At 41.2% G+C, this 27,544-nt stretch overlaps 1 protein-coding gene across 1 annotated transcript; it reads right to left on the reverse strand.

Annotated features, from left to right (window-relative positions):
- Positions 1 to 294: 294 nt before the first annotated feature.
- SHISAL2A (shisa like 2A) lies at positions 295 to 22,548 on the reverse strand. The gene is made up of 4 exons (XM_074908097.1): positions 22,305 to 22,548; positions 13,684 to 13,823; positions 5,761 to 5,839; positions 295 to 815 (listed from the first exon to the last, which is right to left on the reverse strand). Exons 1-3 carry the CDS (start codon positions 22,484 to 22,486, stop codon positions 5,808 to 5,810), a joined length of 354 nt encoding a protein of 117 aa, XP_074764198.1. The 5' UTR covers positions 22,487 to 22,548; the 3' UTR covers positions 295 to 815; positions 5,761 to 5,807.
- Positions 22,549 to 27,544: the final 4,996 nt, after the last annotated feature.

The following is a 27,544-nucleotide window of genomic DNA, read 5'->3' on the forward strand; positions in this document are numbered from 1 at the left end:
TTCCACACAAATGAGTGCTCCAAACTGCAACACTACTGGAAAAGTTTTAAAGATTGCTTCAAAATAAATATTCCAACATATTTTGATATAGAATCTGCAAAACATTTGTGGATGTTTATTTCAATTAATTTCAGTGTTTACTGTTTCCTACGAAAACAGCTACTGAAATCGAAACTTCCCTTAGAAAATTCACTTTTTACTAACTTCAGTTTTTGTTGGAAAATGCACCCATCAAAATAATTTTAAGATCCATGAGAATCATCTGAGGAAATAAAGGTGGGGGAAAATTACAAATTAAGAAAAATACAACAGCAATGCCAGATTTTATTGAGTTACTGCATTCACATGTTTGTGCACCTAACAATCACAGTTAGCTAAAGACAATCATATTCACAATGTGAAGACACCACATTAAGATGGCACATGGGGAAAGCTTAAAATAAAGCTTGGTCAACATGGTGTGCCAAATTCTGCTCTGTTTGACAACTGTGTTCTCATTGGAATTGCACAGGATAAAGACAACAAATTCCATTAAAATGACTAGCAGCAGTGGCTGGTATGTGCAAATAACAATATACTACTTCTCAGCTTAGTACAGCAACCATACACAAATACATATCTTGTCACAGCTTCAGATTGGACTCTGGTTATCGACAGTGATTGTAACAGCCAGGAAACACCTCTGGAAGAGTGAGCTGGGTTCTTGTGGCTTACAGTCACAGTCCATCCTTGTGGCTCAGGGAATCTCTTGAAGCCATTTAGCGTTGTCAACAGCTTATTTTGGTGGAGGCCTTGTGAAGGATGCAGCTCTGTATCTGCAAAATACCAATCACAGTTAAGAATTAGATTGAATGGGGGAAGATTTTCTTCCTCTGCTGCACAGCAGAGTTAATAAGGAGATCCTACAAACAAATCCAGAAGAAACCACCAGCTCAATCCATTTCACTGGCATTACTTCTTCCCAAGCAACCCATTATATTCCTATCCTTTATTATGTGAAAAATTACACCTCTGAAGGGCAGCACTACAGCTATGAAACACTACACGTCTCCTCTGAGAACATATGTGGATGGGTAGATCTGTTGTCGCTCCTCTGCTGCGTGAGAGTTTCACCTTGCATGTGATAAAGGCTCAAGGCACAATGGTGCTAAAACAAAACAGAAAAGGCTTAGCAGAGGAAGACAGAGACATTCCCCTAACACTTCTGTGCAGTGCCTCTTGGAAAATGCACCACCAATATCTACATTAAACCACACCTTTTTTTTTTTTTTTTTGATAGACATACTCACAATATGTGCTTTTACTCTTGAAGGATACCGAAATATATTCCAAACTACACCTGAAGAATATCTAAACAAAGAAATTACTGCTCATTAAAAGAGGATTGCACATGAGGTGAAGCACAACACCTATTGCTAAGCTAGGCTTGGAAGCAGATGTTTGTGTGAATATGCAAAAAGCAATGGACATGCACTGAAGTCTGGCCAGAAAATCTCAGCTAATTCAGCTACTGACTGAAATTCTGAAGTGTGAAATCTTGAATTTCAAGGCAGATGGCATACTAGCAGCAAAGAGCACCCTAACCAGCAAAGAACATCACTTCAATACTGGCTCACTGAGAGGAACGACGCTTATCTGAGTTATCAGTGATCCTTTTTGTAGATTCTAGATTTTCTTCTGCTTAAAGCTCTGAGGACGGTTATACATTCCTGACCAACTTAAATTAAAACATATGAGACACATATAAACTTAGATTTGTACCCTCCCCCAGTATAGCCATCTACTTGACAGCAGGCTCAATGAGTCAACAGTGTGCCCTGGCAGCCGAGAGGGCAAATGACATCCCAGGGTGCGTTAAACACAGCATAACCAGCCGGTCAGAGGACGTGATTATCCTGCTGTATTTAGCCTTGGTGCAGCCTCACCTTGAGTACTATGTGCAGTTCTGAGCCCCACAGTTTAAGAAAGATGTGAAGATACTTGAATGCATCCAGAGGAGGGCAAGAAAGCTGGTGAAAGAGCTAGAAGGAATGTCTGATGAGGAGCAACTAAGGAATTTGGCCTTGTCTAGTCTGGAAGAAAGGAAGCAGAGTGGTGACCTCATCGCTCTCCACAGCTTCCTGAGGAGGGGAAGCGGAGAGGGAGGTGCTGAGCTCTTCTCCTTGGTATCCAGTGATAGGACACATGGGAATGGTTCAAACTTGTGCTAGGGGAGGTTTAGACTGGATGTTAGGAAGCATTTTGTTACCAAGAGGGTGGTCAAACACTGGAATGGGCTTCCTAGAGAGGTGGTTGATGCCCCAGGCCTGTCACTGTTTAAGAGGCATTTGAACAATGTCCTTAATAATTTGCTTTAACTTTTGGTCAGCCCTGAAGTGGTCAGGCAGTTGAACTAGATGACTGTTGTAGGCTGCTTCCAACTGAAATAGTCTATCTCCACATACAGCATTTCTGATTAAATACCAGATCAGAAGGGAGCTCAGATGTTCCTATTATGGCCATCACTTTTTCTCTAGACCCACACACAGCATGACACAGCACCCAAGACCACCTATACACAGAGCAGCTTGACAGACATTTCCTTCCCAGACCTGGACACAGTCTAGCAAAAGCCAGGGGCTGCTGGTGTGGCCTAAAGGATGCCTGGGGCTAAGACACAGCCCCCCATACACTAAGGATGTAGAGATCCTTCATCTATCTCACTTCTGACAAGTGTGAGTCCAGCCTGTTCAAGAGCCCCTTGGAAGAAAGTCCCACAAGTTGCCCCATTGTCTAGTCCAGCACTACTTCTACTCTTACAGTTTGGAAGAGTTTTTATTACTAAATCTGGATCTACTTCAATATGAAATTCAACATATTACTTACCCTGCCCGCCACAGACACGGAAAATAATCACTGTCCTCTATTTTACATAACTGCACACTGTCACTCTCCTTTTCTTTCCTAGACTTAAGACAGTTTAAACCTGTCCTGCCATTCTAAAATCTTTGTCATTTTCTCAGTTCTCTCTCTTCTCCAGTATATCAACACCTAAGAGCATTACTGTAGCAGAGGCACTATTGGCACTAACTGGAGCAAATTATTACCTTACATCCTATATACAGTTCCCTCTTTAGCATGTCAGACTAAAAGAAGAGCCCAGAACACCAATACTCTGCTTACGACACTCTCCAAATCCCCAGATATGTTTTTCCTCTCGCCATTTAGTTATTATCCCCTAGGTACATTTGAGGATTTGATTTCTCCTTTTTAAATATGGTACTTTGCTTTTATCTTTATTGTGTTTCACCTTTTTGATTTCAAACCATTTGTCCAGGGCACAGAAATAATTCTGAAAGGTAGTTTTACTCCCAGGGTCTTGCAACCCTTCCCAGGGTGGTGTTGTCCATAACTTTTATATATATATGTTCTTTAGCCCTTCAGACAACTCTTACTTGGGATAGAGTACCAAGACATCCTTCCCTCCAAAAATGTTTTTGAGATTAAGCCACTGAAAACTTCTATTTGACTGCATTTTTATAAAGACCTGTAGCCACAGCCACTTCTTCCCACTTACCTGACAGGCAAAATTACCTTGACAAAGAGAGAAATTAGACTGGTTTGTCATGATTTGTCTTCATGAAATCTGTGTCAGACTTTTCTTGTAACTTGATTGTTTAATAATTTGATATATTATCACTCCAAGTTAGAAGCAATGCCTCCAGCTGTCTAGTTCCTCTCCTTTCCTTTTGTAAAGCTAAGAGCTGTGTTTGCTCTTTTCCTGGAAAAAAGCATGTAAACAAGCTCGAATTGTATGCTGAACTACATCAGTTGCAAGTGTGTAGGTCCTGTTCCTAATGAAAACCCAGTGAATTTGGCAGAGGAAATATGCGTGCTAAATCAAATCTAATTGCCACATGTAGCTTGCTCACAGCAGTAGAAGGTTTGCAGCCACTGATGGACTCTCTGGCTTACCACTGCACTGTGAAGTGGCTCCCCATTACAGGTGAGGGCATGAAATCTGGAACAAGCAGACAACATGAAAAGTAGAGGACAGAAAACAATTAGAAACCTGGAATTTCTGCCAACACTTAACTGGATCATTTGTTGAAGTTCAGAAAAGATCATTGTCTCCCTTTTCATTTTCACAAAAAGTTCCCAGCTGCTCCATTCTGGGTCTGGAAGCAAGAAGGCTCACAGGCTAAGGGCACAGTTTTCCTGGGTTTAGCCCAAGAAGAAGTCTCAAGTGTTTTAAGTTTTCATAATAATGCCAGCCTCATTCTGTCAGCAAAAAAAGAACTGGATAATTCATCCACCAAAAAAGCTTGTAAATTTTTTGGTCTTTATATAATGTATGCATTCAAACCCTACAAAAAGGTCTTTTGCAGCTGACCTTTCAATTCTCTCCCTGTTTTTCTCTTCCTATTGTATAAGCAATAACGGTCTGCAGGCTACACTTCAGGACACTCCATAAACATTAGTCTCTATAACACAATGGAAGGCAAGCAAACTGAAGCATGAGGAAATGGGAGGCTTGTGGCCTTCAGAAAGCAATGCCACATTCACAGACCTGAACTGAGGTCTCATCTCAGTACTTAGCGCCTGCCTCAGATATTTTTGGATTTTCTCACTACAGACGGCTTTCTGACTGCAGGATCATTTTTAGCCTTCCCATGGCATTTTTCTCCCACAAGCCATTTCATTTGCAACGGCAGAAAAAAAAAAAATATGTGTGGAGGTGGTTAGGAGTTTTAAAATGAGTTCTGTTACACTTAAGTATTTTCATGAGGACAAGCAGCCCAAATCAACCTGTTATGCTGATAATAAAGAGCACAGAAAGATATATTTGCACTTACGATGCACAGGGTGGCTTTTTTTTCAAGGGTACAAGAGAAAATACACGAAGAGGGAACTCTGACACATTTACTTTCCTGCTCATCTAAGAACAACTGCTGAGCAAACAGGCTTGCTTTTTTTTTCTGGAACAGACATTGCTGATCTATGGCTATTCTCACATTCAGTGGCTGTTTAGCCATGAGCTTTCACCCTTGCAGAAATTAAATGCATGTGTCACGCCATCTGAAGTCTTTTGAATTACTGGTAAATTCCTCTTAAGTTTGAAGTACAGTTCATCTGTACTGGTGTACACTATTCTGCATGGTCTGTGCCATAGGCAGTTTGACCTTTAAACATGATTTCAGTGTAAAAATCAAGTCAGCATACCAAGCTTCATTTTTTGCAAGATAACCCTCTTCAGTTCCCTACAAGACTTGACTCAGCACTCGTAGGTAGCATCCCCAAGAAGCAGAGTATGACTAAACTACCCACCAGATAGAACACTGCTCTTACCCTTTGTCACACGGGAGCCTTCCTAGCAGTTCATCACTAAAGAATTTCTTTTGAATGATAGGTTACAATTGCTGCCTCCTTAGTAAGCTCTGGTGCATCCAGGACAACATCAGGGAAAGGACAAAGACAGTGTAAGGAGAGCATAATCTTTGGCACACAACCATGATGGAGTATTCATGCACAAATAAAACAAGAAGAGATTTCTCTGTGGAAGGACTCTGTTCAAGACTCTGCAGGTACTTCCCTGTGCAAGGACAGCATCAGGGCAATGTATAAGCAAATCAAACAGTTTGCTAGTGTTTTTCAGAAAGCTAAAAACCCACATAAAGAATCACAACATTTTTAAAAATGCTTATTGTATCTGCATCACCACATAAAACAGAGCAGAAGGTATACAACAGAGTAATATGAAAATAAATGTTCTCACTGTACCTATTTTCATTACAGCATTGGTAGAATCCATCCAGTGCCTCTGGTTTTTAACATATCGAATTCCCTCTGGTCTCACTGTCTGTAAAACAAAAGCATTTTAGTAAAACTAAAAGCATTATTCTTCCTTTAGTTGCAAGTAGTAATACATAGATATGCCCACTGCAATAGAAAAACTACAGTTCCTGCAATTTTCCTCTACAATTTTTAGAGGATGGGATAGACCAGAGGCATTCCACATTCCATTCCTGAACCTCCAGGAGGCTGCAATTAACTTACTTGTGTTAAAAAGGAATAAACATCAAGATGAACAGTGGTTTAAGATAGCAGAACCGTGGTATAAGTGGGATTTATAGCAGGAAATCACAGAGTCTCCTCAAAGAAATGGCAGAAAAATTTCCCATATACAAGAAAATAGATCAGAAATCTCAAACTTTCACCCCTCTCCAAACATGATCAGTCACTATTGCCTTCATTGCACCTTCCATCCAGTGATCCCGAAACACTGCATAGTTGTCGTTCACTTTGCATGAAAGAAGCGTGACCCTTGTTTTTCCGAAAGATTAAAAGGATGACAGGAGCAAATAAAGCAATTTTGAGTGAGGCATTTCACCAGATGCCCAGAAAATCTTAAGTTCTGGCATGTCCCATCTTTCTAGTGTTTGGTTTTGAAGCTTAGTAGTATTTGAACATCATTTTTCAGAGCACAACTTCAAAGGCGAAAATAAATAATAGTTCATTAAAATTCTACCAGGTAACTGATACAGACACCAGCTTGGAGCAGAAGGGCTGGAATCTTTACATTCATTGCAGACAACTTGAGTTTGCCCAACTGATCAGAATAACCAAAGCAAAAGCAGTCTGTAGGGGGTCACTGTCAGGAAGGGAGAAGAGATAGTGTGCCAGTGGTTTTCACCAATACCTGCTGACAGCAGAGAAAGCAAAGCTCTAGAAGGAAAGACTTTTCTGACCACACTTTGAACTTCATTTCTTTCTTACCTTATATTCATTCTTTCATTCTCTTCCCACTTGCCTGTTTCCTGACCTAATTTTCTGCCACTGTGCTTCCCATGCTAGTCCCTGTCTCTGTGAACAACAGTTCATACTTTGAGTCCCTCCTATCTCTTTCTCTGCCCTAAATCTCCAGTTGTTCCAACCCTGTGCATGCTTCCCATCTGCAAGGTTCCTTCTTCATATCTCCTCAAGCACCCACCTCTGCCCTCCAGCCCATTGTTCCACTGCCTGGCCCTCTCAGGAGTTTCTCTATCACCTCCAGCATCGCTGCCTCTCTGCTCTGCTGCTCTCAAACCCATTAGCCCCATCCCTCTTTCACATGCTACTAGGCACACCCAGGTCCTTGTTCAGTTGCAGTTTCACCTTTACTGGCTGCAAAACACCTCCCTGCTCCATATTCTTGTCTAACTCTCCTTATGGAGCTCATCAGTCTTCCTCCCAGGATGAATTTCCTTGTATTTCCCATTAGCCTCCAGTCCAACACTGTCTTTGACCTAATTTTCACTTCCCCACTGCTTGAGCCATCACAGAGAACAAAGAGAAAAGAAAAGCATAACTAGGCAGGGTACTTCTGTCCAAGGAAGTGTGTGAGGAAGAGATAAAAAAGGTTCCCTGTATCCAGTAGTGATGAAAAGTTGAGGATGCTAATATTTTCATTTTAAAAACTGAAACAAAGCAAATTGGGTAAAGGAATTATTTGTTTTTGAAGTTTTTTGAAAGTTGCATTTTATTTTGTTTCAATTGAAAAAATTTATTTTGTTTCGCACTGAAAAAACCTGCAGTTTAGTTTCAAAATATCAAAATGGGATTTGATAATTCGACATTTCAAAAAATCTGTACAATAATATTTAAGACAAGATCTTAGTTGAAAGCAAAACTTTTCAGCGAGTTATTTCAGCTGTGATCAATAAACAAACCCAAAATGTTAAAAAACCCCCCTCCTCATCATTTATAGGAAGGCACCCTGGTTTTGAAGCATGTATAGATTTCATATCTAAACCAGCTTATAGCATCTACAAGTATTTTTTCAGTAAAAAAACAGACTCTCAATGAGCTGCAAAAAACTCTGCTACAAAAAAGTTTGGGAAATCTAAAAGCTAAGGAGTCCCATTTAAATGTTTCTAAATTTAATCCTTCCTAGTGATGTAACTTTGAGCTAACACTACCCTTCCACTAACTCTGAATTCTCAGCTCCAAAATAGGAATTTTCTTCATTTTCTAAAGAAAAAAAAAACAACCTCAGGGTTAAAAAAAAAAAATCAGTTGAGACCATTTGGCTGATTTTTCCTATATACAAATATCTGAAGCAGATGGCTGGCAACAAGAAAAGTAGCCTAACAGGGGAAAATTTAAGGCCAGCTGCAGAAATACCATATAGTGGACATTACTGATAAACCTAGAAAGGAAAGCTTTCAGTGCATACTCCAAAAATCAAGCACAGTGTGTCTGAATTCAGACAACAGCTATCTGGCTTCAGAACAAAGAGTCAGATAATTCTACTGAGCTAAGGAGGAGAAAGTGTGCGAGTTTGGTGCTTTATCGTTAAAATATCTCAGTGTTTCATATATTTGAATAGTGCCCCGTGAGGAATCTTTAATTAAGGAGAGAAATAGGGACAGGAAGGTCATCTGACTACTTTTTGAGCTGAATTTTTCCTTATTATGAAATGAAACCATGCACTTTTGCATACTATGATGTCACTGCTTTGTAAGAATAAGGAATTTCTTCTATTAAAGCACATTTTTCCCAGCTCTTATGAGTAATTTCCAATGCCACAGTTCTCTTCACACTCCAACCCAAAGGTCCCTGCTGTCTGACTCTGAATGCTTTACAGAGGTCTTCCTGTGCTAAGTTTTAAAGGAAAATGTTAGTTACCACGATAAAATGTAATTTGGTATTCTCACTTTGCAGTGGTATAGGACATCTTGCCCCAAAAGTCTTCCAAGACTAACAGTAGTAGTAGTAGAAAATGGATTTTAGTAGTAGAAAAGTAGTAATGGCAGAAATACAGGGGCAACTCAGAAAATGTGTTTACAAACTGTTTGGGTCACTAAGGTGGAGGGTCTCTATCTGCATTTTTACTTCTGATGACAAAACTCATTCTAAGGGGCCAGCAGAGATGACTGTCGTCTCCCATCAGCTCCCTGGTCAAGGGAAGCATATGGGCACCTTCTCCTGGACCTGAGCCACAGATATGCCTCTAGATTTCTCCTTTTCTGCCTGTTTACCACTCCTCTCCTGACAAACACACAGTTTTTACTCAGTCCTCTTTATCGTCCCCAGATGCTCCAGCATTGCTCACTCAGCCTTAACAAAACACTTGCAATCTTGCAACTCCCTAGTTCCCTACATTTTGAAAGGGATAAACCTTTTGCACAGAGAGGAGGGGGTTTTGTTAGAAGGAAAACAGAACCTATGACCAAATTCCCTTTCATTTTGGGAAAAACCATAACACTTGGGGTCTTTGTTTACCAAGAAGAAACACTTCTAGAGTTCTCCAGCCTTCAAATGGGAGAAACAGCTACAATGTGTTCAATGAAAAATCCTTTCTCTCAGAAGGAGCTTGCTGAGCAAGTTGTATGCTAAAAAGCAAGTTCACTATGCTAAGAAAAAGCATGCTCCAATGATTTGAATATTCACCTTGGTCTCAAAACGCATGGCTCAATTCTCTGCACCACAGAATTCCTGTGTCAAGCTAATCTTAGAATTGTGTTTTTAGAGGCATCATAAGCAAAAGGACAAAGGTCTGGTTAGCAATGTCCTTTCAAAATTCCACTGGACGTCAATGTCTAAACTGACATACAAAGCATTAAAAATATGACACTTCCCTACAGTTCTGTCTCCTTGTGAGAAGGGCTAATAGCATCTCTGTACTTCAGAAAGGTAGCTGTGAGGGTAAATATAGGGAAAACTGTGAAACACTGACACTTCAGTAAGGCAGACAGACCATTAACCCACAAGTCAAATCCTAGGTGAACCTCACATTCTTGGGCAGAGTGCAAGCAGTAAGAAAGCAATATATAAAGCGCTGAGATTTTGCCTGAAAAAGGAGAGGATTTCCTTGAAAGAGGTAAATAAAGTACGTTGCTGGTTTTTATTGAGAAATACTAGATGTGGTAAGAAACTATACTGTAAACTCCTCGAGATATGGGATGTTCTCATTTGCCTGTACACATGGTCTTGCATATAAGGGCTCTCTACACTATGATACTACAAATAGAAATGAGTGTAACTCCATTAACATTTAAGTAGTTACTCCTGGTCTACACCAGTGACTGAGCTCATTTTTCCTGAAATTCCATTCTCAGATTAAAATGCTAATTTTTGCTAGGGCTAACAACATGCTTAGCTAATTCAGGAACCCCATATGTAATATATGTGTAGATGTTACTGAAGACCATTTGTTCAAGACTAAATAGAGGTGAATTCCAGCTGATCTGCCTTTTGCAGAATCAGAAACTTTAACAGAGGCCATACATCCAGTTTGTTGTTAGATTTATGATTGATCTTGAAATTATTTCAGCAAAAATTCAACAAGTCCACTACTATATTTAGATCTTGGGTGAGCCCACAGAACAGTGACCAACTTTAACTATTACATGAGGGAGGAAAGGCATACAATAATCAATTGTATGTTTAAGGAAATATAAAACTCCAACTGGGCAAATATATTATCGGTGAAATTGAATATAATAAAAAGTACTGCTTTCATAAATGAGGGCTCTCTGAATGCTCCAGGGCTACAGACATTGCACAACACCTAACGTGTGACACAACCTTCATATGAAGGCAAGATTATGCTAGCTCAGAAAAAGCAGGACTGAGCTGAGTCCACAGTTAAAACTCACGGGCCTCAGGCTTAAAATTTTCTGAAGCTTCTAAAAACTGTTTTAATTTTTTAAATTCATTTTTATTGTCTATATATGATTATGCTCAAATCTCAGAAGAACTGAAAGAGGAGGAGAGGGGCTGCATTTATTGTTCCCTAGGCCTGAAAGCAACTAACCAGTCATGTCATAAGATACTCAGACCTTGCATGACCTCCATGCAAAAGAAACCTAAGTATGATGAAGATAACTACTCAGGCTTGTCAATGAAATCCTTCAACATTTTCAGAGATCTCTCAACCTTGGCAAAGCAATTGGCTTTCAATTTCTGGCATCAACAGCTAAAGTTATCAGAATTTATATGTGAAATAATTGTCATTCAGGGCAGCCAAAGCAACAGAATAATAGAAGTGAAAAACACATGATGAGAGCAAAGTCAAAACAGTGTTTAAATACAAAGCAATGTAGTCTGAATAAAGCTCAAAACACCACAGGAGACAGGAGAAAGCAAAGATTTGTTTGCTGCCTGGAGTCGTAACACCTGGAATCATGTGAGACAGGATGTCTCTGTGAACACTGGGCCATCAGAGGGGGAGCTTGGGATGCTGTCCACCTCATGACAGCGAGAGAGGAATGATCTCTAACGCCAAAGCAGGATGTGGTTTTGCAGCGGGGTTTCAGTCTGTAGAGAAAGATTGTATCACTTGGCAGTGGCAGTGCAATAGCACCTGCCTCCTTCCCAGCTCCCCACATGCCAAACATGTCTGGCTCAAAAACACAAAGCATGAGAAAAACAACACTGCTGTCCTGGCAATGGATTAAGAGCTGATGCCATAGCAGGAAAACCTGAGGGAAGAAGTTAAACAGCAACATGTTTAAAAGCATAATGCCAGTTTATAATTAGAACACAACCATCTTGTAAAAGATCACTAGGCATTTTGTTCATCCCACCCAAGAGTTTATTTAGGCTGTTCTAGGTAGCAGGTCTTATTTCCACTCTCTCCAGGACAGGTGTGAAGTTTTCAATTTGCAGATTAGTAGCAGTTTGCTGAATGTGTGACTTTCACTTGGGAAGCTTGCTCAGTTTATATAGCTCCAAAGGGAGGCTTTGCATTTCCCTCCGGCCCTATAAACCACTTCTAAACCAAAGCCTACATTCTCTGGAGAACAAAACAAGACATAGGAAGTTTGGTGTGAAGTGGGCTGTGTTAACTGGACACTCAGGAGAGGGCTTATTGCTGTATAATAGGCCATAATTACAGTAACTCATTGGTCATTTATTGCCATGCAGGTATGGAAACATTTTAAAAAGTAGTAAATAAAAAAAAATAAATATTTGAGGTGAGGGGACTTCTTCCCAAGAATTATTCCCCTTTTTCAACTTGCTCAACTTCCAAGGCCTAAATAAGTACAGCATTCCCTTTACTTCCTACAACTTTATTGGTTGAATTACTGAAGCCACATTTAAACATTTACAAAGTTCAAGACAAAGGGCAAAACCTATTGCACCATCAAAACTTGCAGTCAGATTTCACAGATGTAGTGAAATGCAGCAGCAGGTTTTCCCATGCCAGTGGGCTAGCACTAGCTACATGCATCTGCCGACAAAGTTTGGGCACAAAGGTATGGACTACTGGGACTGAAGCACAGAGTCTTAGATTTCAAAGACTGGATCCTATGTCAGGAAGAAAGAAAAAAAGAATGACCTCTCCCTGTCTTGAGAAAATAGACATAAAATATCTTCTGAGATTCTTATTCCTAGAATGAAATCACTACTATATGTTTATGTACCTTTGACAGGAAATCCAGAGCAACTAACTCATTAAGCCTCTTCCTGACAAAGAGACTTATTTGTTGCATCCTTACTCAGTACAATCTGCCTACTAATAAATATACTGAGCTAATCTACTGTTAAACTTTTTCATTTGAGTTTGGTATGTATTTCATTCAGAAGGTGTGTTAGGTTTGTGTGTGGCAGGGTTTTGATACTGGGGGAGAGCTGTGAGAAGCTTCTAGAAGCACCCCTGGCTCCAAGTCATACCTGCCTCTGGCCAAGGCCAAGCCAATTAGTGATGGTAGTTGTGCCTCTGCAATACCATATTTAAGAAGCAGAACTTGAGAGGAGAAATGGGTGTGAGGGAAATACTGATGCAAACTGCAAGGTCAGTTGAAGAAAGGAGGAGGAGGGGGAGGTACACCAGAGCAGAGATCCCCCTGCAGGCCATGAGGAGAGGACAGGTTGTGCCCTGCACCCACGGAGGTCACTGGAGGAGCAGATGTCACCTGCAGCCTGTGAAGGACCCCACACTGAAGCAGGGGGCTACACTTGAAGAAGGCCAGGACTCTGAGGGAAGCCAGCACTGGAGCAGTCTGGCACTGGGAAGACTGTAGCCCACGGCAGGGACCCACGCTGGAGCAGTTCATAAAGAGCTGCAGCCATGTGGGAAGGACTCACGTTGGAAATGTTTGCAGAGGACTGTCTCCCGTGAGAGGAACCCCATGCTGGAGCCGGGGAAGTGTGAGGAATTCTCCCCTGAGGAAGAAGGAGCAGCAGAGACAACAGGTGATGAAGTGACTGCAACCCAAATCCTCTGCACCACCATGCTGCTGGGCAGGAGGAGGTAGAGAAATCAGGAGCAAAGCCAAGCCCAGAAAGAAGGGAGGGGTGGGGGGAAGGTGTTTTGGGGATGTGGCTGTGTTTCTCGCTGTCCTGCTCTGTTTGACTGGTGGGTTGGTGTTGGTGGTGTTCAAATTGGATTGATGTTCTTTTTTTCCTTCCCCAGTCGAATCTGTCTTTTGCCCATGACCATGGTTGGTGGATCATCCCTCCCTGTCCTTGTCTCAATCCCTAAGCCCTTTGTTTTATTTCTCCTTCCCAGACCTGATGCGAGCAGCTGCATGGTGCTCAGTTGCCCTCTGGGCTTCAATGACTACAGAAGGTAAAACAGCTGGATAGCTTGGCTACATCTTGAGGTCCCCATCAGAAAGAAAATACACACTGTTGGATTCATCCACATCCATTTAAAGACAGAATAACACCATTCCTCTGCAGGAGACAATGCATGTCAGTAACAACTGGTCTTACCTGCCATCTGTAAGCTTAAACCAGTATCCAGTTTGCTGCGTGGCTTCGTGCTGATAAACAAGTAACAGAGAACACACACAGTGATGATAAAAGCAAAGAGGACTACTGCTGCTATCGACAGGCCCACGAGTGCTCCAACACTACGAAGAGAGAAAAACAAAGAAATTAAGTGTATAGACAACCTGGGACACTCATTAAAACAATGGTCAGGATGATGTCTGGAGGTTACTTGTACTCAGGCAGGGGAGTGACTGTGTAATTTTACTGCACACAGAAGTTTAGAGCTCAATACCCAGGTCACAAACTGGCATTATTTCACTGCCCTCAGAAGGGTCAGTGGCATTACACAGCGGTTGAACATCAGGTCTTTAGTGACATTTCATGTTACCTATGCATACGACTCCCAAGTTTGACTGATTTAAACTGTATTTATGAAAAGCAAAAGTAACTTCATGCAGTAACTGGCATCAAGATCAAAAACTTCTTCAATGCAGTGCATATTCCCAGATAATATCATAAATATCACATGCACACACGAAGGATTCCAGAGCTCCAGGCAGTCCATGCAAACTCCTTTTCCTCAAACAACATGACTATTAAAGCTGTATTTTCAGTCTGAAATGCCATTTTTATTGCAAGAAGAGCCTGTTAGAACACTTTAAGCAAAGTACATGTTTGTCACAGACTTCTCACCATGGATGACGTGTCCATAAAAAAATGGGATAAAAAATGTGGAAGTCATGTTATTCAATTCTGTTAGGAGCACTGTAGAGCAGGGTGGAGTACTGTGCTCACTGTTGTGCCTTTGTGTTAATGCAATAAATCTCAAATCAAGACTGGAGAAGTTCTATGACCTTTGCCAGGGTAAAACAAAAACTAAAGATTAATTTACACACAATATCAAAGGCATCAAAGGAACAGAATATTCAGGAGGCCAAACATACAGTAGTATATGCAGATTTTCATCAAGATACTACTTTTGTAGGATAGAAGCTACTTTATACTTCTTCCACAGGCATTCAGTGAGATAGTGTGTGTTATATACAGAAATCTCTTTAGTAGTTTCCTTATTTTCACCCTTCAAGACTTTTCCTAGTATAAATTTCTTATGATGAAATTAAGAACTGACAGCAACACAGTCTAGCCATTTACTATCCTCTCCTGGGCCATTTGATGACTTCTGTGTTCCAGTCCTCTATTCTACAGTCCAAGCCAAAGACACTGACTTCTGGTGAAATTAAACAGCAGCCCTTTGGTCACAGATGAAGAGAGCCTGAGGATTGAAAATCCTTATATTACTACTCTGGTATATTTACAGTTTTGACAGATGTAAACAGGACAGAAGAGAGATGAATGTCTTAAATTCTATGAATTCCATCCTCTAGTGATAAAAATGCCTTTATATATCACCGCTATCAGTGAGAAGTCACTTCTACTGTGGCCTTGCAGAGAGATGAGAAGAATTGTGCCTCAGGATGTTTTTATGAATTTGACATTCAAGTTACTGCAAAGCTTCTCTGCAAGCTCCCATAACACCAATAGACAGATAGGTCCATAGGACAATCTCTTAAGATCACCTGGATAAAACCAGCAGATATTTGCATGACTTTAAGATGCAAGCTGTTGATCAGATCCATTAATGAAGTTTTGTGCAATATTTAGCTCCATGTACAACTAAAATAATTCATCAGCAAAATGATTGGTTCTGGAAAGAACAGCTTTACCCTCATGCAGGTGATAAATACCATGAAAAATCTTCATGAACTAACGTGTCCTTATGTGTTTGTACATACATGCATGTATTAAGCAAATTTTTCCTTATCATTTTTTGGCTCAGACAAAACTTACAGGCAAGCAATATTCTGCTTAATATGGAATCTGAATACAGTCACAGGTCTCACCTGGGTGATGGCCTCATTTTTTCATTTTCACTTGGAACACCTTGATCCACATGGACAAAACAGAATAAACACACTACAGGAGACTGAGGTAAGCAGCCATCAAACCAAGAATTATCTCCACAACTGAATCTATTTGAGGAAGTAAGGCAAACCCGAAGGCTCTTCAAAATCAAGTATTTGTGCTTTTTTTGTCATGTCAGTATTAGATCTACTTTAAGATTCCTTTCAAATAATAGTCTACAGTGCAGGACAAAACAGGTTGCTCACCATTATCCAAACATTAAGCAGCATCAGCTGTCCTAAAGATGAACAGATCAAGTACATATTAATTTTTTTTTTTTCTATTTGGGAATCTATTACTTCTTGGTTGTAGCTCTCCATGCAGCTGTAGAAGATGACATTAACAATACAGCTGTGTATTGTACAGCACAATGGATCATCAGTATCATTTCATAACTTGTATAAGTGCTTTGTGAGTTACAAATGGCAAAGGTTAAAAAAAACCCAAACCAAAACATTTCTGCAGAACTTTCCAGTACTTCCTACTACAGGTCAAAGACTTATCATTAGTTATATGCTACTAAAAGTGTTTGTCATGCTCCAGCAACAATGTGAAAAGATCTCACCCAGAACACAGAGATCAGCATTACAAAACCAAATAGACACCCTGGATTATACTTCCTAAATCACCCAGAAATTAGGATTCAGTTTGTACTCACTCTTTTTAAACATAACATTTCAATACCAGATTGTTCTCAACATGCTGAAGCCATCAACCTTAGAACATCTGATTCATTTTTTTAAAGATTAATTTTGGGTTAAACTTACGGGGGGTTGGGTGTTTCTTATTTAATTAATTCAGAGGAATTTAGTATGTCTTCCACAGCTCTGAACACTGAAATTTAACTAGAACACAACCTTTTCTTCTTCTTTTTTTTTTAATAGTTAAAACTGTTGCCAGAAACAAAACACCAAAAGCAACCTAATCTAGTGAAAGGTATCCCTGTCTGTGGCAGAGGGCTTGGAACCAGATGATCTTTAAGGTCCCTTCCAATCCAAATCATTCTATGATTCTACTAAAATAGCTATAATCATTGACCATTTTAATGATCACCCTCCTCTGAAAACAGACAGTCCTTCAGTATGTCTCCTAGATTCTACAGCAACTACTGTGGTGCTTCGTATCCACCTAGAAAAGCCCTTGCTAACAGCCATCTTCCCATCCATACCTTAAACACTAGGTGTTTAAAGTCCACATGCAGGGTGTGTTCAAGATCAGTCTTCTGACAGCACTGACACTAAACAAGCAAATTAAAAAGTCTCTCTTGCCCACAGCTGTGGCCTCACTAGCAAGCAAAAACCTACACATTAACCACCCACCCATCCCCAAACGATGATCTAGCATAAAAAAGGCAACGAAGGCCTACAGGTAATCCCGGCAGCGTTTACACAATTCTTTGACTATGAGCAATGCTAAAGTTGGTAGAAGATCCACAGACCAGACAGAACTCTCTCAAGTTATGGTCTACATACAATAAAGACACAGCCATACCACACATTTCACCGATGTTCCTACTGCTATTACATTGAGTGCCACATACACACTTGCAGCACTGGCACACATCTCTGCACAGCCAAAGGCTTTACTGAGCAGAGACTCCCCAGAGCTCCCCAAGCTGCTGTCCAGAGAGCTGCTTAGTGGGTCATCAACATCGCTGTCAGTGGATGCTCAGCATCACACACCTACGGCTATTTTTAGTCCATAAAATTAGTCCATCCACACCAACAACAGCTAGGAAAAATTTAAATATTGGCTAAGCAGATGCGGTATGTCCACTGATAGATTAAAAAGAAGCTCATGAGTCATCTGGATCTGAGTGAATCAAATGTTCCTAATGCCATTGCTGCGGTGATGTAGTATTTGCAAAGCAAACAGATAAATACTCCCAGGAGACTCGAACAATGGGCATACAGGAGCAAAAGATTTGCTATTTTGGAAAGCCAAAACAGGCTCCTGGAGATCTGTACAGATAAGCAAAGCTTGGCCACCGTGTTAGGTCACCACGGTTCAATGGGTATTAATTAATAAAGCACTTTGAATAAAATCCATATTTGGCCTGACAAGAATTTTAATCAAATACACAGTATTACTTATAAGTATATATACTTATATTTACTTATATAGGTTATATATAAATATATATATATTATATAAACATAATAAAGTTATATAAAGACATATATTATATATATATAATTATTTAACATGTATTATATAGTTATGTATTATATATAAATAATAAAGTTATATAAATATACTTATATATAAGTATATTTACTTATAAGTAAACTTATAAAAGGTAGGGATTTGGAATAGATACTGTAATTCTATTTGATACTGAAAGAAGCCATTAAATTTGCAAAATAAAACTTAATTGAACAGTGACAAAAATAATTCTAAAATATTTTAAAACAATAAGAAACAAAAAAGGTGATGACTGAGCCTAGCTGCATCACAATTCAGTACAAATGCTACATGTTCAGTATTTCTCCCCTTCCACTCAGCTTTGGAGGTAAAGAAGATGTCATGATGAATGCACGTACATGCACAGCACATGGTTCTGAAGGGCGAGCTGTTCAGTGTTTTGCTCACTAATGTTTTATAATGTCTTGTTTTCAAAAGCTGCATAGCCTTCTGGTGAATTTTGTACATCTCTGCCTTTTACTAATGTTCCCTTCCCTGTTCCATGGGCTCCTGACTGCTATAAGAGATAGAAAAAACACATTCTTCACTCTTCTCTGCTGAGGTCAGCTTTTCAAGAAGTGTGGAAAAGTAATCTAGGCTGCTCTAACAAAAAATGATACTATACTATTTGATTTTAAGCACCAGCAAAAAAAGGATAAGTGAGAAACTAATATTAATTACAGATAATAAATTCAGGGGAAAGTATGAGATGTGTCAGAGTTGCTCAGAGGTCAATTATTTATGATTGCGCTGCAGCTCCTAGCACAGCGGGTGTTAGGATGCACTTGTCAAAGACTGCAGTTTTTGCAGGAGTGGGAGGGAGAAGATGGTTCCATTTTGCTAAGGGATAGTGCAGTATATAGCTCTAAACATAGTACAGGCAGTAGTGATTTGGCAAAAAATGATAGGCCTACAAGGGACTGTTGCTTCAGGTTGCCTAGGCTGCTGGTTTCTCCATGAACTGCTTCCGTCAGAGCTGGCTGCCAAGTGATCTGGTAATGCATCTCCAACAGCAGGAAAAACACAAGAGAAATACGCAATAGCTTCCTGAAATTCTACCTGGTGTGTCAGCAAATAGAAGTAATCCCTGAGATACCACCAACCACTTGGTGGTATATTTGGTCACTGCTTACAAATTAATGGGGGGAGTCAAGCAAACAAAGATTTAGGATGAGAAACTTAAAGCTCTGGAGGAAAGCAAAACCTTCAACAATTCCCCCATCAGAGCTTCCAACTCCTTTCCTTTCCTCAGTACTTTCAAACCCCAGTCTTATCTTGGCTGATTTGGCCAACTCTTGAATAGTTTTAAATCTTAAGGGTTCCAAGTCTTAAAAGTATGACCTCAAAAGCTGAAGAAGCATTTGAAGGATTATTTTAACATATAGTTGTTACATACTGATATAAGTAACAGTCTGAGACAAAGAGAAGCAAGACAGTGATCAAAACATTCTGAGAGACCAGAAAATGTTTTTTATGTTTTCATTAAACTCCTAATGGAACTATCACGTGCAAATGTATACAGTTTTCAAAGTGCTGTAATATCATAGGGTTTCCAGCGTGTAACTAAAAATTGTGATTTATTACTAGAAAACACTTTTGAAAACAGAAATGTCAATTCTAACCACTCAGTAACTTTGCTTAGAGAGGTAAATTTTATGTATTCACCTCTTCTCTATGATAGACATAGACAGTTATGGCAGAAGTTAAGCACAGCCAAAACCCCACCACAATTGCAGTTTCCTTGGATCCTTTTAGCAGCTTAGGGCCATCGGGGGGGTGGGGGCGTAACCCAACAAAAAACCAAAACCTGAAGTTTCAAAGTTCTGGCCCAAATTTCTGACCTAGGTGGAGGCTAAGCCATCAAACTTCTAAGACCCTAGAAAATCTTTGATCTATGTAAGGGAAGATACTTCAGTGAGGTGCTACATTAAACCCTCTCATGGGATCCATTTCTTTGAGGTACTGTCTGAAAAGATCAAGCTTTAACAGTCTTCACTATATCACCTCACCCAGATGCAAGAGTAAAACTTTTTTATCTTAATCTTTCAGTAGTTTCACCATCATGAGAAGGCTTCCTGTGACCAAACCCATGCAAGACAATGCAAAAATCATAAGACATTAAAACAGTATGGGTATTTGATGAGAAAAATGTAAAAAAGGGCACTTGGGGATGTCTTTTCACATCAGAGAAGCTGATTCTGTGTCACTCACAGCTGTGGATGGCTGGGAGTGGTTTGAATGTGGATTACCATAGTGTATAAGTAATTATACACTAAATATTAGACAAGATAAATTAAATGAGTAAGCCCACAGTACTGGATAACATTCACCCAAGAGCCCTGAAAGAATTCATACGTGAAACTGCTTGCCAAGGTGCGCAACCCATCATTACACAAGGCCAGAGGACTGGCAGCCTGGGAGTGTTACTCCAACCTAAAACTGGGCTCTGGAGGGGAACCCAGGAACTACAGAGTAGTAAATCTGACTTCGATCCCTGGCAAGACAGAAAGGTCTGTAAAAAAAATGAATAATATCACTAAGTCAAGAGGTGTTAGGGTTCTGAGTGCGTCTGGGTTGCACGGGATTGCGTCTGACCCTGGCTGCTATCCCCAAGCCACGATGCCCAGGCCTGTCCCGTTCACCTTACCTGGATACAGGGACAGGTCCTTTGATGGTGAAGCCACTACCCCCATTCACCTCATTACCACACTCTACCCTCAGGAAGCTGCTGGCACTGGCTGCTTCCTGAGATAACATCTTTCATTAAAGAGTCAGCATTACTATGAGGGAAAAATACTGCCTTGTTAATCTGCTGGAGTCTGTGAAGTGTCAATAAGCAGATGGATAAAGCAACCCAGCAGACAGGGTTAGATTTTTCAAAAAGCCTCTGACAAAGACCCACACTAAAGGTGGGGCTAAAAAGACTGAACTGACACAGTATTAGGGAAAAGATTCTATTACAGATTCACAGCTGCGTAAAAGAATAAGCAGGAAAGCACAGGGTCTCTTTTCAGTATAAAGAAATGTCACCAGAGATCAGTGCTAAGGCTGATTTTATTCAGTGTCTTCATCTATCACCTGGAGAAGAATGATATCTGAGTTTCTCATGATCCTAAGCACTTACAAGCAATCAAATGCTATGAGGGCAAGGAATGCTAGAAGACACAGAAAACTCAATGAGCAGGCAAAAGTCTTGTAGACCAGCTTCAGTGTACCTAATGTATTGTATAAACAAACAAAACCAAGCCTACACATGACGATGAACCCAGAACTGGCAGTTCTGAACTGAAGAAAAGTCTTGGAGTCATCAGAGTACTGAAATCACAGTCAATGAGCACCAGGAGCCAAAGACATTAACAAAACGGCCACCAACAGGAAGGATTTTGAGAGCAAGACTGAAGGTAGCATTTTGCTACTGTGTAAAACCTTGTAATCCCTACATCTTGAGCACACAGCTCCAGATTATGCACCTCTAAGAGCAGCGCTATGGAGTGACAAACGGTACGGATGAGAGGCAACTAAAATGATCAGTGGGACATAGCATGTGCCTCAATGGTAATCCAAAAGATCTTAAGACTGTTCAGTTTGGAGCGGTGAAAGCTCAGAACTGATGCACCAAGCACTTACAAAATTTTTAACATTGTGTATAAACTGAACATGCAATTGTCGTTCACCAAATCTCACAATAGTAATACTAGAGGGCACTTCAGAGAACTAGTAGGAAACAATATAAAACAGATAAAGGGATGTGTCTTCAAACAGCAGGTAGTGACTGCTGCCACCAAGGCTGCAGAAGCAGACAGTAGAAGCAAGTCTGGAAAGAGATTAAACAAAATCAAGGATAATGAGTCCATAAAAAGATAGCGAAAGCACCATGCAGAGGTGTACCAACACCCTGACACAGGCAGCTGGATGCTGAAGAGCCTGAGGGGAAGGCGGCAGAGCAAGCCGCCAGGCTGGCTGTGTGCAGCTCTCCCTGCTGGAGATCCCGGAGCCAGACGGACCCTCGCACTGACCCAGGGCAGCACAAGTCGGACTATCTGCCACCTTCCAAGTGGAAAGTTGTGTAGAGCTTGACCTTACTACGCATAGAAAAGTAACTAAAGTCATCGGGAACTTCGTGCCCGCAGCATCTCACACGCTCAGGCCCCGAGAGGGCCGTTCCCCTCACCCCAGAGGGCAGCGGGCGGCTCTGGGTGCTCTGTACGCGGGCTCCGAGCCTTTCCCAGCGCTTCCTCACAAAGCCCACCAGTTACTTCCTTCAGACACCACCCCGGCACAAGCAGAACTCTCTCTGGGCAGCAGCTACAGCTCTACCGCTACTCTCTGCGGGACAAAGGCAGCCTGAAAGTGCCCGGCTACAAGTACCTCAGAAACGCAAACCGCTTCCCGGGGCCGCCGAGCCTCGCCCGCCCGGAGCCTCCCCACAGCCCGCCATGCGGGGCCGGGCGCGGGCGGCACCGCCGCTGCCCTACCTGAGCCACCACATGTAGTTGTGCTCGTAGGGGAAGAAGCTGTGGGGGTCATCGCAGCAGTACTTGACGTCCTGGAAGCCGCAGCAGTACACGGCGCGGGCATCGCCGCCCGTCTGCGGGCAGCTGAACCCGCTCACCAGCACCTTGTCGGCGTTGAGGTAACTGCTGCACTGGGCGCTCATGGTGCGGCGCTGCCGGCCCGCCCGCCCGCCGGGCTGCCCGGCGCCTCGGCTCCGGCGGCACCCGGGCGGGAGGTGGGGCGGCGAGCGGGCGGAGCTCGGGCGGGCAGGGGGCTGCACTGGCGGCGGGAGGGAACCGCCGCGCCCCCGCCCCGGGTCTCCACACGGCGGGGAGCGGCGGGAGCCGCCCGCGCCCTGCGGGGAGTGGTCGCGCCCGGCGCCTGTCGCCCCTCGGGAGGGGAGGGAGAGGGCCGCGAGGGGCTGCCCGCCTCAGAGGCCGCACCCCAAGCTCTCTCGCTAGGGCTTGGCTTTCCCTCAGTGCTCGGTCCCGCGTCGAGGAGAGACTTTGGGGTTTGTCCTCACCCATGAGCCTCGGTGCGGGTGTCAGGACAGCCAAAGCGAGGAGGAAATGGAGAGGGGTCACACCTCAGCTGGGCTCAGTTCCCCTTGGCTTTGTAAGGGTTAAAAACTCCACATAATATTTAATGTTTCTGAGAGACCAGTCCCCTACTCTTTTCAAAGGGCACTTCCTTTTAATATTATAGGCCACATTAAAAAAAAAAAAATGGAGCCCAGGCAATCATCCTGTTAACCTGTATGAAAGAGCTTCTTCTGAGGCAGAGATGGGTAGACCTCAGCTCAAGGTAACACAAGCATGTCATGTGCACCTCTGCATGACATTGGGTTCATGGAAAAGAATAATAAAAAGCCTCCAGGAGAGCAATGGGTAGACACTACCCCCCTCCAAGGACCTGGTCCTCAGTCAATCTCTAGATTACAAGAGAATCTGATCAAGTGCTTTGCCACACAAGTGACCTTCTCAGGGAAAAGTTCAGGTTTTAGAGAGAAAGGTAAGTCATGCAATACCAATAGAACTTGACCTGAATTAATAACACCACATTAATTCAACGAACACTTTACATTTTAATTTCAGGTCTTGCCTTGAGATGAATTCCAGCCAAGCAGGAGTTTGACATATTCTAGCTGTCAGACAACAGCAAGAGTTAGGCATGATGGCAGCTTGGGGAGGGACAGTGTCCTCACCGACAAGGGGCACAGTCCTGCAGGATCTGAACATGGCCAGGCTGGTGAGAGGGACAGGCACCATCAGCAGTCCCAGGCAAGGTAAGATACTGAGTCAAGTCCACTGTTCATCCAGATGACAAGATGGGAAGCAAGTTACCTACAGCATAAGTCTAGAGTTCACCCAGGAGAAGTAGCAAGCAACCTAGGCCAGCAGGAGCTAGGACTGAACATAGACATACCTCTGCCATCATTTAGGAAGCATCAGGCTGCCCTGGCATGAGCTTAAATGCAGCTCCTGGACCAATTAGCAGAGGGTGTGGGTGTGGTGAGGACCCAGGTGATGGTGGCCTGTTAGTGGTCACCTAGAGTCCTGACACTGATATCTTCCAGTACTATATACAGTCCCCCTACATTAGGGTGGTAGACTGTACTTGCTAAAAAGAATAAATATTCTTCAGTTGCTTGGTTGATTCTATTTTGTGAAACTAGTCCTGACTTAGCACCAATTGAAATGAATGCAGAAATTCAATCAGAATCTGCCTGCTGAATTACAGATTTGCCTTCCTAATATTTAGATGTATATGTGAGTAGCCAAGGAAGATTCAAATTATTCAAATGTTGTGTGCCTTAAGCTTGAGCAATTTGAGAATTTTATTTCAGAGACCTCAAAAACAGGCTTAACACTTGATGTGAAAGGATGAATAACGGTGATGTGGCTGGAGCAAAGGGTCCAGAAAGGGAAGACCAGGAGGAATTAATGACTATTGAACATTAACAAAGAAAAAGGTCAGATTACGATGAGATTTCATGAGAGTGTAATTTCATCAGCTGTGTTGTTCAGACAAAATCAGATTAAATCAAATCAATTGTTTTATGGTAAAATTGAGGATTAATTTATTCCGAATACATACAGAAAAATGGTTACCAAAGACAAGAAGGCAGCCTTTTTTTCAGTTATGTCAACAGTGTCACTACATGTTAGGATTTAATCATGACTTTTGGAATACTTGAGGTCTTTTTTAGAGACCAATTTCCTGGTCATTTGATTCAGAGCGAATTTCATTTTAATCCAGTAGCTTAGTCTTTCAAAGACATGGCTTTCTGTGATTGAGGAAAGAGTCTCTAGTGAGGGAAAGATGGATGAATCTCAGCTCAAAAGCCATCAGATAGTGTGTGTGCATCAGTCAGCTAATCAACACATGATGTGGTTGAAACCAAGCAGTGTATTCAGAATTTATTACTGAAGGACTGACAGACCCACAGACAGCATAGCTATAGAGACCTTGTTCTCTAATTAAGTTAGGTTTAAGCAGAAAACATGCAAGGGGAAAACAAAACCAAAACTGAACAAACCCAAAACTCAAAACCAAACAAAATACAGTGGTAAATGTCATGGTTTTGGAGACTGATTCAAGACTTTGTGAGGCTGCTAATACTGTGTTTAAAAGGGAGACTTCATGTAAGTGCCACAACTTCCCAGGATGGAGGAACATCTAATTCTACGCTAATAGCTATTTGCCATTTGAACTGTCTTGATGGACCTTGTTCAGTTGCTAATACCTATTTTCTTCCAAAACCTGAATTCCCATCCTAATTTTTCTTTCTGACTCCCTTTATCCCTCTGTTTTGGTCTTTTTTTTTCCCCCATTTTTTCCATTTCTTTGTTTCCATTGAGGTTCTGTTCATGCCAGAATTGAACAACCATGGCAAAAAGAGATTTATCAGAGAATCGCATCCAAGAGTGGTTCAATTCACCTTTGCAACTGAGTATTCCCAAATTAAGTGTTCAAGAGATGTTTAGGAATATAGAATAATTTCAGTTATTTTTGTATTTCAGGTTGTTATTTTACCTTTGGAGATTTTTCTCTTATTATTCAGAATTCAGATAACAATTTTCTATTCGGGAATATTACTACACTGCTTTGGAACAAATACAATTATTCTTCAAAATACAATTATTTGTCACAGTTTTATGCTCAGTCTTACACAATCTTCCATTCATACTTACTGAGTATAGGGCAGATCTTAGTTGAAGTTGGAGTCATGGTGGATTCTTTCTCCAAACATAATGAAGTTTGTCTTCAAAGAAGGTTGAAATGTAATGAAGTTGTAAAATCTTTTTTTTATCTATCAGTAAACTTGTTTATAACATGGAATTAGTTTGTACTTGCCATGATTCTTTGGTGATAATAATTAGCGTGCTCTGTTGTTCCAATCATTTGGAATTATTTATATGAAACATTAGAAATGAACTTTATGTTATCTACCTGAGTGACTGAATTAACAATGTCACTGCTGGAGGATTGAAATAAAGAAACATTCTCTTTTGATGAGACATTCAGGAATAGGACTTGAACTGGGAGTGTGAGGCTCTTCACTCTTCATTAACCAGTGGATCATGTGCACAGTCTTCTATATCAGAAGAAAACCATATCAACTTGTTTTCCCATTCCAATTGCAAAACACAGACCTCTTCTTCCAGTAAGAGCCAGTGGTTTGGACCTCATAAAATAGCTTGTATTCGTTCTCTCTCCACTATTACCAATATCAATTTAAGTTACTACACCAATGCCTGCAACAGTTCTCTCTGCTGAGTGACGTGTTTCAACCTAACAACGAGGTCATTCATCTTCCAGAGAAACACACACAGATCAAAGCCCTCTGCAGGACATGTGTAAGTTCAGTAATTCAGGAGCAGCTTTCGGAACTATATCCAAACCAGGATACTCCTATTCTGAGTGCTGAACTATCATCCTTGTGAATAGAGTCTCCTGCAGTGAACCTCTAGCTCTACCAAGCCTGGTAAAACCTGCCAACTTTCTCAGATGCCTGCAACCCAGATTCTTCTGCAAATCTTTAACTAACTTACTGGTACTCATATTTGCTTCCAAGAGATTGTTCTGGCTGTACTTAACCCTTCTGTTCAAAATATTTGGTGTCATGGAACTGCATCTTTGGCTTTCTATTTCTTATAACTGTGTTCAAGCCTTCACAATGAAGTCATGAACATAAATATGCATATGCTGTACTATGCAATAATTAGAACAGTAACAATTGTTGTAATCATTTAAAAATAATCGTAAACTTCATCAATACTAACAATTAATGTGAAAAGCATTCTGTCTCTTATTTAATCACACTGACTCCACAATATACGGGCCAGCAAAACTGGTTTAATTTTCCAGCAAATTAAAAGAGTTCCTCTGACTGAATACAGCTTAGAGCAAAGGGGACTTGAGGAAGAAGCTAATCCTTCTGATTCATCAATTCAGTTTAGAGACAAAGTGAATTGTGCCTCTATATTGACCATTATAAGAGTTGAGAACAAACACTCATATTAAAAGTTTTGGAACACATTTCTACCAGCCAAGCTTCTAAGAAACAGAAAATTAATTGTGAACTACCATTAGAGCTGTCTGGATCGGCATCCATCCTCAGACCTACATGGAACGTTTTTCCTTATGAACATAATCTAATTATTAATAGGGGAACAGCTGCATAAATTACCTTCAAAAGTAACGTGGTGGCAAATTATGCAATTAAACCAAATTGTCATGCCAAGATGGTGTAACTAGCCCTGATTAGGAGTTATAGTCAAACTGACATCAGGGTTAGTGTAACAACATATTTTATCACACAAGTAGGCACTTCATGAAGGCAGACATGAAGACAGCATAAGGTTCAGAACTGAAAGAGAAACAGAAGTCTAACAGGTGCATGCTTGTAGTACAGTGAAATGTCACTCAGAGGACTAAAAAAGAGGGACTAGTGCTAGGAGCATTATAAAGAGGAGTGTCTGCTTTGGCACTATGTTATTTGACTCTTGTGTGATAGTGAAGGACGGAAATCTGTCAAAAGGATATGATACATCTTGGGTTCTGCCCTTATTCAGCTGCTGTACAGCTGTAAGCAAATTGCTTTCCCAGTGTGTGCTTCAGTTTAACTGTAAATTTGTGATAATGACGGAGTTGTCTGACACTTGTTTGCAGAAGTGTTTGTGTTTTGAGATCCTCTCTGTGAAAGTGAACACATGTA

This window comes from Athene noctua, chromosome 5 (assembly GCF_965140245.1).
Source record: "Athene noctua chromosome 5, bAthNoc1.hap1.1, whole genome shotgun sequence".
Taxonomy (NCBI): Eukaryota; Metazoa; Chordata; class Aves; order Strigiformes; family Strigidae; genus Athene; species Athene noctua.

What these genes read in the sequence shown, in the direction of transcription:
- SHISAL2A (XM_074908097.1), bottom strand. Translation starts at nt 22,486, where the DNA reads ATGAGCGCCCAGTGCAGCAGTTACCTCAACGCCGACAAGGTGCTGGTG. An exon ending in AACTACATGTGGTGGCTCAG is followed by an intron (nt 13,824 to 22,304) that starts GTAGGGCAGCGG and finishes CTCTCTTCGTAG; the next exon opens with TGTTGGAGCACTCGTGGGCC. An exon ending in TTTAAGCTTACAGATGGCAG is followed by an intron (nt 5,840 to 13,683) that starts GTAAGACCAGTT and finishes TTTGTTTTACAG; the next exon opens with ACAGTGAGACCAGAGGGAAT.